Raw genomic sequence first — 13,650 nt, 5'->3', positions numbered from 1 at the left:
GTGGACTTTTTTGCTGGGGAAAATGAGTGTGAAATCTTCAAGGCCAAAGTCTAGCCACGTGAACCGTCCTGAAGTAAAGGCGAATCTACAGTATGTCCGCATGAGTCTTATTCATTCTCTCCCAGGGAAAATGGTAAAGCTCACTTTATAGACAGCATAGTAGGTCAGTAGCTGCTACTTACGTATTTCCACTTGGTGAACATCAGATCGGCCGGTGGAGAAGCTCCGTTGTTGCACGGCACAACGATGGTCTCTCCATACCAGGCAGTAACCTGGTCTTGAGAGCGCACTGCAACACACACAAAACACAATGTAGTGTTAAAGTCTCACTGAATACTGCATGATCCACCGGAGACGGAGAGCATAACACGGCTCAAGTCAGGGTTGGGCTTGCAGCTACATGTGAAATACAGAACGTATATAGATGCATACAGGGGCTTGGAAACATCGGTGGTAGGTTAGAGAGAGGCAAGCTTTTGACTGGAAGGTTTGCCGGTTTGAATCCCAAGTAGGAAAATCTAGTCTGAGCCAATGAGTCTGAACTCTTGCTGAGGTGTCCTTGGGCAAGGCAAACCCCAGATGCTGCGGTAGAGCAGCATAGTGGTGGACATTACAGGGTGAAAATGAGCGGAAAAAATGATGACAGCTGCTTGTCAAACGTAGAGTTGAATCACTTGGCCAACTTGACAGCTGGGCAGGGAAAACAAGTACTACAACAACAACAACAACAACAACAACAACAACAACAACAACAACAACAACAACAACAACAACAACAACAACAACAACAACAACAACAACAAAAATGCTGTTACTTATCCCTAGCCCTGTAGAATACTGCGGTTGTACTGGACAGCTCCTCCCAGGTATATATGTCTAAAACTCAATGAGTGTGAAGCATTGCAGAACAAGAATGAAATAAAGCATTTAAAAAACACTCCACACTATGTTGTCACGCCACCACATTTCAAGCATGCCTGTCCCCATTAAGCTGCATGGCAGAGGTGGGCCAGGTCACACTCGGCGGGTCAAGCTTGGCGCTTTAGTGGCACTATATGCAATGCCACCGCCAAACCATTCCTCCCCTCCGCAACATTGAGGGTGCACTGAGGTGGAGAAGTTGCTATGGCGGCGCGGCCCAGTCATGTGCAATGTGGGAGGAGGGAGAAAAGGGGTGGAGAGAAGATGGATGGGTGGAGGTCAGCCTGGAGTAGAGGGGCGGTAAGGTCTTCACGCTCCAGCTCCTTCTCTTTGAGCGTTCAGCTAAACAGGCAGAACCAGAAGAGAAGGGCTTCAGATTCTGCTCATTCCAAAGTGGTGAGGCCAGAAAGTGCCCACAGTGCAGACGCTGACTTGAGTGGTGCTGGGAGCCTCGGGGCACTCCCCCATGATGCCGTGTGTGGTGTTGGCTCCATGTCAAAACTTTCTGTCAAAACTTTTATCAAAGCCCGGGGGGGAGTATCAGATTGTCTGTCCCAAAATGAAACTGTGGGAGATAATCAGGCAAAGTGATGAAATAACCTCAATGCTTTAATTAAAAAGCATGGTCATTTTTTATCATTTGTTGAGCAGACAATAGATTTATCATCTTCTTCTATTCCTCGCCTCATTTCCATTATCATTATTATCATACATTCATGTAAAATGCAAAGGCAATCAAGCATAAATGCATGATTAATGGATTAAACCCAGAATTGTATAATTTAGGCATGGGTGATTTTTCACTTTACCTTATCAGAGTGGAGGAGGAGAAACACATGTGTTTGTGAAGATGCAATGGTGTGCACCAGTTGCACAGTGCACTCTTCCATCCCTGCACACACCGGTGTTATTAGGGGCTCTGGCTCATATCGGCTTACACTCTATTCTTTTCCTGAAGGATCATTTATTTATTCATTTGAGTTTCAAGTCCAAGCCTACAGAAAGAGCGATGATGAAACACACAGAGGCATTCATACAAAAATGTTTTGTGTGTTTTCTTGTGCAATCTTATTCTTCATACACTATGAAATTGTTTCAAAGCCAGATCTTGGACATTCTCATCCAGCTATGCAGATATTGTTTTTACTATGATAGTCCTAGAGAAGCACCAATCAATAGAGATACAGTATCACCCATTCACCAATAATCATATTTTAAATCTAATCTATTAGCCTTATCATCAACATTACCTCCCCTCACTTGCAACATTTTGCAAAAACTTGCTATAATGTTTGCTTCTGTAGGTTTAGGCTAGATTAATAACTAATGCCGGGTTACTACTAGCTCTATTCATTCACAAGCAAGGGGATGACATGTATATTTTGCCATGTTTATAAAAGTAAATAGAATGAACTTATAGTAAAACACAGTTGTGTGGACACCCCCCCCCCTGTAGCTAAATGTATCATTTATGAAAACATAAACCATTTTGGGGGAAGTAAATAAACTTTCTGAAGGACTCGATTATGTGAATTTGTGTGTCTCAAAACTGTAAGATGCACCAAAAAACATGGCCACTCTTTAATTGTAGGAGTTACAACATGACTTGGTTTGCTTTCCTGCCTGGCTTTCGGCTTGTGTATAGGTGACAGTTTCATTGTCAGCCTACAAATATAGAATTCATTTGATCACAAAAGAATAAAATTAATGTGGAGAAGAATGCTTGGTGACAAGCTTTTGGAATGTTTTAATTATTCTAGTTGATCAAAAATCATGGGCCATTTTAGTCCATAAATAATTGACTACAGTAAATATATATATGCCATGACTAAAATCGGAGCTATTTTTGTTGAAAGACTAGAATATGACTAAATTAAAAAATGCTGTGAAAATGAATACAGACTGAGGAAAATAAAGCAGCATACAAATTTCAGACGAGCCAGGTGTTCAAGTCCCCTAGAGCCCACACAGAGGTCAAGTCAGGTCAGGGCTGTCCAAACAAAGCTGTAGCAGTTGAGTTTTGTCTCTTTACCTACACAGGTGTGGGAGGCCAAACGTAGCAACACGTTATCAGTGAGGGATTAAGCTGGAAGGGGAGGAGAGGAGATGAGCAAACGGTGGAGTTTCCTGATGAGCAAAAAGCCATTGTCAGCTTAGAGGCAGAGGTGGGATCTGAGTTTAAGTAGCAAAGTCGCAAAGAGGGGGAGAAGGAACAATCTCACGCCAAGTCTTTATCAACACCAGGATAAAGTTCTTAGCGAGGAGTAACTCGGGTGTGCCTCTAAAATATTTAAGTCTTGACTGTTGTCAATGCCCAGTTGTGTCCAGCTTGTTCAGAGATGTTGGCCCAAATGTTGCTTGAGGGTGAGAACAAGGGCAAATTCGGCCCAGGACCACATGCGTCATCTCATTCAGGGAAACTATTTGTGCAAATGTTTTAATTTATTTATCCTGGTTGCTGCTGCTCCACCCTCTGCCGATCTGGGGAGAGCCGAAACTGGCTCCATGCTTCCTCCGAGACATGGGCAGTAGCCAGCCGCTTCTTTTCACCTGACAGGGGAAGCTTCACCGGTAGGACATAGCATGTGGGAGGATCACGCTATTCCAACGAGTTCCCCTCCCTCCGAACAGGCGCCCTTAACGACCAGAGGAGGCACCACATCATCAGCAACCAGGATATTGCATGTTTTGGTGTGGGCTTCCTATATTAACACGTTCACTGCCAATGGCGAGTTGACTCGTCAAAAAAAATCCAACGGTTGACTGCCAATGACGAGTTGAGACGTCAAAAAAAAAAAAAAAAAAATGTTGACGGTGCTACGTGGATCAATGCCCCCCACGTCTCCTATAAAAATATTGGAGCTACCGAACGTGTACAACCCATTCCACCGACCCACTAAGTGGCGACAGTGCTCTCCATTCTAGAGGAAGGCAAGCAAAAAGCAGTGTGAGGAAGCCATTCTCATGAAAATGGATTGGCGAAACCGCTTTCGCGCTTGGGAGCTGGCGGTGGGGTTTTGCAAATTTGCATAATAGATTACGGGTGGAACACACTTTGAAACACGCAGCATAAATAAGACCAGAATCGCAAAAGCTTCATCAAAGCTCTCAGAACCCCAAGAAACGAGCGAGCCCATCCAGACTTGCCCAGCGGCCGCCAGCAGACAGGCACAGCAGCAGCAAAGCAGTGAGCCTGGTGACGCGAGGTTACAGCAGCAACAGAAACGAGCTTGTGACACGCCCGCTGCAGCCAAGAAGAACACACACGGAGGGAGGAGTTTGAAGGAGAGGGGTGTTTCCTGCTGTTATGGAGGAAATTACTGTTCAAAACTATTGTTTAGATGTCTGACGTCTTACTGATGCCAAAAATGAATGGTTAAAGTGACTGTTCTATCGAATTTCACAAAAAGCCGTTTATCTCAGAATAAATTTTCAGACGCTGAAACCATGCTGTATTCAACTGCTAATGCTTACATAACTACTAACTCTACAAACTAACTCTTTTAGACAGAGAAAGCACACATTCTATTAGTTCTTTTGAGATATTGTGTGTTCACAAAATCCTAACAGAAACGAATCCTCGGCTCTTGAAAGATGAGCCAGAATCCTCAAAAAAAAACCTCTGGCAGAAGCTAACTACAGTATTGAAAAACGGCTGGCAGTGAATGTGTTAAGGAAACCCCCAGGAGGGCGCACGGGGAGAACATGCAAACTCCACACAGAAAGGCCCTTTTTGACAGAAAGATAACTTGTTTCAGACGTCCTCATGTTTGAAGGTAGCATCGCACGCGACAGGTTGCACTGGTGCTGTTTCCATTGAATAGACAGACTTTTTCTGACCAAGCTTGATCAAGTTGAATCCCAAAGCATTTGGCAATAAAGTAGTATAAAACAGCATGGCTGATGGCTGTTTTCTCTAACGTTATTATAATCCAGACAGGTCGAGGCTTCACAGGCGAACGTTTCTTTAGCTGTTTTTACACTTTTAATTTGAAGGCGGCCAAGAAAAAAAAAAAAAAACTTTCTGTGGACACGGCCCCTAATGTGTTTTTCTGGCATGCTGCCATTCCTATGTTGTAAGCATTTCACAGCCGTTTGTAGGAGTTGGAGCACCACAACTAATCTGTGCTGAACCTCATTGCAGTTCTGAGCACGTTTTTTTTTTCCTTTTCATTATTTATTGCATTCATTCATTTTATTCATTCATTTTCACTGCACGCTTAAATTCTTTTCAAGGTTGCAGCAGGGTTTGTTATTACCTTCGCCTTTGCAGATCAATGTTATCAATTTCTGAAATGGCTAACCAACCAGGGGTGAAAGACTCTAGCGTGTCTTTTTGACCACACTCTGCATCTTTCCAGGTACAACTCATAGGTCAGCCAGCATCTGTGCTGGTGTCTGATGAACAAAAGTGTGGAGCTGGGCTCTGTTCACACAGGTGGGGCAGGCGGTCATGTTTGTGCATTAGTCTCCCATTGCTGACTGAGAGAGAGCTGAAAGTAGCAGAGGGGGAAAGGCCCAAAACAGTATGTGGTCTACCTCACTGGTTTTCAAATGATGGGGTTTGAAGTTTCAGTCACAAGCAGTTTGAACATGTTTTGTGTCAGGGCCATCAAATTCTTTTAATCATTATTATTATTTAGACATTGTTACCTCCTGTCTACATTCCAAATCTAAAATTCAAGATCACAAAGTACATTTATTTGCATTCATTTGATTCCCAATCATGACACACTGGTAAGAATGATTAATATCTAATTAAAAATGCTTTGAAATGCAAAATAATGGCATTTTAAACATGCAATACAAAGATGCGATTAATCGCGATTAATAAAATTAATCGTTTGACAGCCCTAATCATAACTATATTTTTTTTTTACTTCCATTCACTCACTAAGCCTCCCCTGAAACTGTTTGGAGCCCCCCTGGGAAGGCCCGCCTCCCACTTTAAAAACCTGTGATTTAAGGGATTTTGTGCTTCATGTCCGCATGATATGAGTACAGTAGATTTACCATACTGTCAATTCCTACCACTGCCAATTGAGTCAACAGGATTCTCTGTATTAGATTTCAGGCGCAATAAGTTTGACTGTTGACATCAGGCTTTCCTTGGTTTATTTGACTGGAAATGAACACTTCCCTCTCCCCTCTTGCCCTCTCACCCTCTCTCTCTCCTCTCCCAAAATTCAAAAGTGCACGACTGGGGGTTTTATTGACTTTCTCATGAGAGTTCATTCCTGGGTAGGATCCAATGTTTGGTGGGTAAACACCTTTCATGGTGGGTAACATCGGGAAAAGGTTTGAAAACTCTTGGTCCACCATGGACAATCCAGTGGACACGCTTTCCCTCTCCTCGGAATTGAGGATTTTGATTTCTCCCTGCCAGTAGCTCGTAACCGCCTTTCCCAAACAATAACCCTCTCTGCAACCCTCTCTGTCCTGGGGGCAAGGTTTTGTTTGTTCTGGCAGCTCTAACACGAATGCTCTTATCTTATGATTACCCAACACCCCACCAATGTGTTCCAGAGGAGATGAGAACAGGCCTTTATAGGCTCTCCTACTGTATCCTTCATCTATCTACAGTATATGGGGCAAGTGGGGAATCTGGCTGTTCTCTGTTTCAATTTTGTCCCGGAAGTGATGTCACTCAACTGGAAGTGATGTCATCAGTGATGTCGCTGACATCACTGATTATGTCATAGGCATTGTGACATCATCAGTGATGTCATAAGAGCAATGGTGATCTCATCAGTGATGCAAAGTTGACATCATCAGTGATGTCATAAGAGCAGGTGAGCCCGCAGGGCGGGAGAAGCCGCGCAGTGGGCGAGCTGCAGGGCCAGCTCAGTTAGGAATCGAGTCCGCGAGATGCCTAGTAGCCACAAAAGCACCTACAGTATGCACACTGCTCTCTTCCTTTTATCCATTTTATGTAAAGTATTTTGAATTGCCTGGTTTGCAATGTGCTATACAAATAAACTTGCCTTGTTTATGAAGTTACCATTTCTTTTTTCCACTTCTTGAATGCACGATCAAATTATTTCAAAATGCATCAAACTGGTGCCCCAACTCCCCGTTTAGATCTACTCAAAGCACTATTATGTTATCCAACTGGACAGGATATGTGAGAGGAAAAGGGAAGTAATCTGAAATTCTAATACACTAAAAAGCAGTCTGCTAGCATTCCATGGTAAAATGGGGCAAGAAATACTGCCCTCAATTTTGCCCCCAAGTGTTTTGACTCATGTGAGTAAATGTTTTCTTAGCACTGTGTGTGCATGTTACTGTGTTGTGAACAAAAGGCCTCTTTATACACCTTCATTCAAACTAGCGTATGGGTTCCTTCCTGATTCGGTTTGTTGTTTTTGCTATTTCACAACATGCGCTCAGCGATCAACATTGAACTGACCACTGGAACCCTGAGGTGCCCTTCAAGCGTGAGCAGAGGTTGGACTAAAGACACCAGACCTGATGAGCAGCCACCACTAGGGGTGTCAAAAATAATCGATTATAAGATGCATCGCGATGCGGACGTGGACGATTCTGCATCGATTCACAAATGTCAAAAATCGATTATTACATTATTTACATTTTCTGGGAAACGGAAGGTCAAATCGCGATGCCTATAAAGGACTATATGTACTAGGGCTGTGGCGATTCACTTATCTCCCGATTCGATACTATCACGATTCTTGGGTGCCGATTCGATTTATATTGCGATTCTTAAGTATTGCGATTCTACGATTATTGCGATTCGATATTACGATTTATTGCGATTTTTGTTTATATTTTTCTTTTCTTTTTTCAGTTTGTTTGCTTTTTTACACTAGATTAGAACATGGGAAAAGTTGAATCATACACTAGAGACTGTATATTATATATCATGAGCAGGGCTGGGCGATATAGTTAAAAACAGGGGCGGACTGGGATCATAATTCAGGCCGGGCATTAGATACCAAGCAGGCCAGGGTGATATGGGCCAACGCGCGTGAAATTTGGGCCGTTTGAAGCCAGATTTGGGCCGTTTGAAGTCCAATTTTACAATGAGATGCACCCACTTTAACCCTGAAGTGTAATTATTACTTCAGACTAACTAATAAAGTAATAAAACCACTAGTAAACCAGTAGGCGGCGCCTGGTCTGCTGTTCAGTGAGTTGCCTGACTGCAAGCACCCACAAAAAAAAAAAAAAAAAAAAAAAAAAAATTTTTTTTTTTTGCGATTATCGATTCTGGAATAAAAGATCGATCCAAAAAATCGTGACATTAAAAATCGCGATACTTAGGTGAATCGATTTTTTCCCCCACCCCTAATATGTACCCACTATATGGACTATATGGACCCACGAGCAGTGTTGGGGATAACTCATTACAAAAGTAACTTATTACATGTAATATATTACTTTTAGCAGTAACTCAGTAATATAACTTATTACTTATAGGATTTCAGTAATATTATACCAGTTACCTTGTTAACACGTTAACTGCCAACGACGTACTGATACGTCAAGCAGAATCCAACCGTTAACTGCCAGCGACGTATGGATACGTCAAAAAAAATCGTTTTTTTTTTTTTGACGGTGGATCGTTGATCTGGCCCTTTTGCATCTTCTATTATACTGTTAGAGCCGCCGGGCGTGTGCAATCCATTCCGCCGACCCACTGAGTGGCGACGGTGCTCAGACTATTGAGTGTTGTTTGGCCAGAAACGCACGCATTCCAGCTGAGCTCAACCGAGGACCCAGAAGCGAACGAGCCTCATTCTCATACTGTAGGCGAAAACCTTTCACACGGGCGCACGGCGGTGGGGGCTTCCAAAGGTGGACTGGGTGGAAAGCACACTTTGAAGCGCGCAGCATAAGCCTAGAGTCACACAAGGCTTCGTCAAAGCTCTCAACCGAAAATCCAAGAACGGATTAAGCCACATCCACGCTCGCCGACGAGGGGCCGCCAGAGAGAGAGGCTGCTGCTCACTGCTCAGACAGGCAGGAGAGACTGGCTTGTGACTGACAAACACGGAGACACGCCCACGGAGGGAGGAGTTGTAAGGAGAGGGGGTGCGGGTGCTGCTATGGAGGAAATTACTGTTCAGAACTATATTGTTTATGTCTGATGTCTCACTGATGCCAAAAATAAATGGTTAAAGTGACTGTTTGATATTGAATTTCACAAAACTGCGATTATCTCAGCTTTTTGTCTCAGACGCTGAAACCATGCTGTACTCAACGGCTAATATCTACATAACTACTAACTCTACAAACTAACTCTTTTAGACAGAGAAAGCACACATTCTATTAGTACTTTTGTGAACTTTGTGTTGACAAACTCCAAGCAGAAAATTATCCTTGGCTCTTGTAAAATGAGCCAGAATCCTCAAAAAAACCCTCTGGCAAAAGCTACCTACAGTAAAAAAAAAAAAAGGCTGGCAGTGAATGTGTTAAGTAACTCAAGTTACAAATTGAGTTACATTTGATTAACTCAAAGCACATATTTAAAAAGATACAATAATTTCCTAATCAAACTGTGTGTTTTTATGCAAATAACCACTATAGATGACAATAACAAAGGAAATGAATAACATTTAGAATTTTTGATTGTTTACACTGACTTCAAGGCGGTTGAAATTATTTTTCGGGATGGTTCCGAGGCGGCGATGTCATTCTACTGCTGCTGTTGTTTTGGTAAAAGTAATGCAAAAGTAGTGTAATAAGTAATGAGTTACTCTCCACAGAAAGTAATATTGTAAAGTAACTTATTACTTTCAAATGAAAGTAACTAGTAATATGTAGTATATTACATTTTGAAAGTAACTTGCCCAACACTGCCCACGAGTCTCTACAACTTACGGTTACGGAGATACGTCCGCCCTGCATGCAAGGCTACAAGAGAGAGACTGCAGAGTAGTGTCGTCGGCTAGCAGCTAGCTTTAGCACTTTTTGCTTATCAAGTGTTAGCTCCGGTTGAATGGTGTCCAGCCTGTTATTTTGTGTCCTGTCACATCATCAAGGTTCTGCTTCTGGCACCATGCAAGTTTATATGATGGATGCCAGTCAGGTGATATGTTTTGACTCATTCTTTATTGCAACTTAACGTCAGTAAAGCTTAACGTCAGTGAAGCTTGTGCTTCTTCTTCTTCTTCTTCTACTAGTGAGGAGGGACAGTTTTCATGTTATGGATCCCAGTACATACAGGGTAAGACTAAGTACAAAGAGCAGTGCATACAGGGTCAGACTAAGTACAAAGAGCAGTGCATACAGGGTCAGACTAAGTACAAAGAGCAGTACATACAGGGTAAGACTAAGTACAAAGAGCAGTGCATACAGGGTCAGACTAAGTACAAAGAGCAGTGCATACAGGGTCAGACTAAGTACAAAGAGCAGTGCATAGGGTCAGACTAAGTTCAGTTCTCTTTATTGTCCCGCATTTGACCCATCCTCTACCTTCCTAGAACTAGGAGCAGTGGGCAGCCGCAGTCCAGCGCCCGGGGACCAACTCTAGTTGGACTGCCAGTGCCTTGGTCAGTATTAACCCTAACGTATGTCTTTGAAGGTGGGAGGAAACCGACACGGACAAGGGGAGAACATGCAAACTCCACACAGAAAGGATGGACGGACCGGGGTTCAAACCCGGGACCTACTGAGGCAACAGTGCTAACCACTGAGCTACCACGCTGTCCGACTAGATGGAACTTACCAAGGGCACAAAGACTTCTTCATGCTAGGGATGGGCATTTCTAGCAAAAACACTATTCGAAATTCGCTGGCCAAAGTCGACTTTTAATCGAAATTCGAAAATAAAAATGTAAAAAAAATAAAAAATGTATATATATATATATATATTTATTTTGTGAGTGAAATGTTGCATTGTCTCCCCTGATTCTAAGTCTAAGGCTTTATTAATTAATAGAAAAAGCTTCTGCTGTGGATTTTTAGCTCAAACAAGCATTGCACCACTGAAGTAAAGAACATGTTACATGACATTGACATTTTCGAAAATAAAAAACAGTTTTGACAATCATGAGTGGTTCATTAAATATTTAGTAGGCTCAGGTCTGAGTGCCAAAGGGGTGCCAAAGTCACCCCCTCTCCCTCTTCATGGGATTTCATCCGCCATTCATTTTTCCATAAACCTTGCTTAAAATGCTTATAAAAAAATTGTACTTGCTCAAACCAAGCGATTCGACTATACTTAGAATCAGGGGAGACAATGCAACATTTCACTCACAATTATTATTATTTTTTATTTTATTTTTTCCGAATTTCGACTTTCAATAATAAAAGTCGACCTTGATAATAACAACGATTATTCGAAAATTCGAAATTCGATGCCCATCCCTACTTCATGCCAGTCAGTCTAGCAAGTCAAACTATTACCCAGAAGATGGGTTGTGTAGAGGCATTTAGCCTCAAACCATGCCAGATTGCTGCTGTCACAGTGAAATGTGATTCCTCGTGTCAGGCAAGCATCCAAAATCCAAATCAAAGTGGAACAGTGATTATCCCCACCCCACCTCCTTAAAAACACACACATAAGCCCTGCCTCCTGAAAAACACACCTAAGCCCCGCCTACAAAAACACCTAAGCTCCATCTCCTTAAAGAAACAGAGCTAAGCCCAGGGAGGAAGGGTGACACAGGCAAAGCATGGCTCCATCCCTCGTCACCTTTAATGCTGCTCGCACACATAACAAGCCTCTGCTTCTACCTGAGCAGAGCAGGTGTGGAGCGCCTCGGCTACAGGACAAACACTACTCCATCACATTGTGTGCGTGCGTGTGACGTGTGTGTGTGTGTGTGTGTGTGTGTGTGTGTGAGAGTGAGTGAGTGAGTGAGTGAGTGAGTGAGTGAGTGAGTGAGTGAGTGAGTGAGTGAGTGCGTGCGTGCGTGCATGTGTGTGTGAATGAAGCAGGAAGTAGGAGTGCACTGATATAGGTCAGATCTCACCACCAATTGACCCAGAGAATAACAGGTAAGGTGAACTTACAAAACTGCCCCCAGAAATGCTAAAATCTGGTATTTGAACATAGTGATATCTCTCCAAGAAGTACCTCATCTATCATGTAAAAGCAAAAGCAACCTCAAAAACAATATCAAAAATACATAAGCCACGCCCACGAGGTGTGTAGTCATATCTGTTGGATGGAAGATGAACATCCTACAGTCACCAGAACGTGTGTGTGTGTGTGTGTGTGTGTGTGTGTGTGCGTGCGTGCGTGCGTGCGTGCGTGCGTGGGTGCGTGTGCGTGCGTATCATGGTGGGCTCACCTTGTACTTCCACTCAGTCTAACTGTCATTTCTGTTTGTATTGTATTCCTTGGTTGTGGGCATACAAAATGATTCAAACTTAAAGAAAGACAGAAAGACAAAGCGGACACAAACGTGAGATGTGAATGTGTGCATTCACGTTTTCCCACAAGGCTTTACACCGCGCATGATGTAGAATGGAATTTCACCCCTCTTCATCCCGCTATATAATGATTATAGCAGCTACTGTAATATAAATCAAATTGAAACCATGAGCCAGAAAGATGTCTCATGAAAGTATATTTAAAGCCATACATTACTTTGGCAAACGTCATTGCCAAAGGATTGAAATCTCAATGTACCATCATAAATATGTACAGAGTGAGTCCAATATTGAGTGAAGTTGACAGTTGACATGGATTCTTATACTGTAAACTACTACTACTACTAGCTTCGACTTGGAGCCTTGCTGCCGACTAGCGGCGACAGCGAGACTGTGAATACGCGAACGTAACTCGTCGCGTTGCCTGTGGTACACCTCAAAAACACTAGGTGGCTTGTGGTACACTCATGTCCATTACATATGACGCTATCGTGTTGTTTACCAAGAACTTGCAATCATGTCGGTGGGGGGACATTTTATTGTCCCTCCATTTCAAAAGTAATTCCGGTGAGCCTGCAGAAGGCTTTGCTAGATGAGGGACACGCACTGTTAAAGCCCCAATCAGTAAGATTTTTGACATTTTTTATTGTAATATAACTGCTTTTTAGTCACAGGACATGGTAGATTGACTTTTAATAGGGAGACCCTCGTCTTTATTTATCCCACACCGCCCTCCATTGGCCAGCACTGGGACTAAGCAGTTTGTCTGTCACATCCCGTAGCAAGAAAAAAGAAAAAAAGAAAAGCATGCGCGCATGCGCTGTACAGCGGAAGCGCTGTGTTCATGAAAACGAGGAAGTAACTTGATTCGGATTTGCTACGAAAATGATGTTTCACGGAACTATGGATTATTATTTCATCACGTGGTGAGTACCCGATGTCACAACATGTACATAGAGCTTCTGGCGCTGTGTTTTGTTGACTTTGAATGGCGATATCGTTATCGATACTAATGCACGCAGAGGGCGCAGTGGAAAACTTACTGAATGGGGCTTTAAATGAGGAAATGGCATTTCTTCATTGCTCACAACAAGTACATCAGCGGAATCCTTGATGTGTCTGCTATGACTAATAAATCATACCATTAATTATGCGTATGCAATTATAGCTTATTGATTATTAAATGCCAATCAATGGAACTTCAATTTTATACAACAGCGCACAACAACAATGCCGTGTACAATTTGTAATTTTTTTACACACACTCTCATCTATGTGTCTGACTGCGTTTCTGCATCAAATACCACCGTGATCATTTCCTCTGTGTCTATCTGGCTTGCGGGCGGGAGGTGAAACATTTGCATGTCCGCTATTGCTCCGATATCT

General features: G+C 42.8%; 1 protein-coding gene across 1 annotated transcript in view; it reads right to left on the bottom strand.

Annotated features, from left to right (window-relative positions):
- alcama (activated leukocyte cell adhesion molecule a) overlaps positions 1-13,650 on the bottom strand; it is a 142,717-nt gene that overhangs the window by 53,637 nt on the left and 75,430 nt on the right. The window contains exon 2 of the mRNA XM_083638985.1: positions 183-289. Within this exon, the coding sequence (XP_083495111.1) occupies positions 183-289 (107 nt within the window). The remainder of the gene's footprint in view (positions 1-182; positions 290-13,650) is intronic.

This window comes from Poromitra crassiceps, assembly GCF_964638095.1.
Source record: "Poromitra crassiceps genome assembly, chromosome: 1".
Taxonomy (NCBI): domain Eukaryota; kingdom Metazoa; phylum Chordata; class Actinopteri; order Beryciformes; family Melamphaidae; genus Poromitra; species Poromitra crassiceps.
Note: the sequence above shows the minus strand (reverse complement) of the source record. Positions and strands in the feature narration are given on the sequence as shown.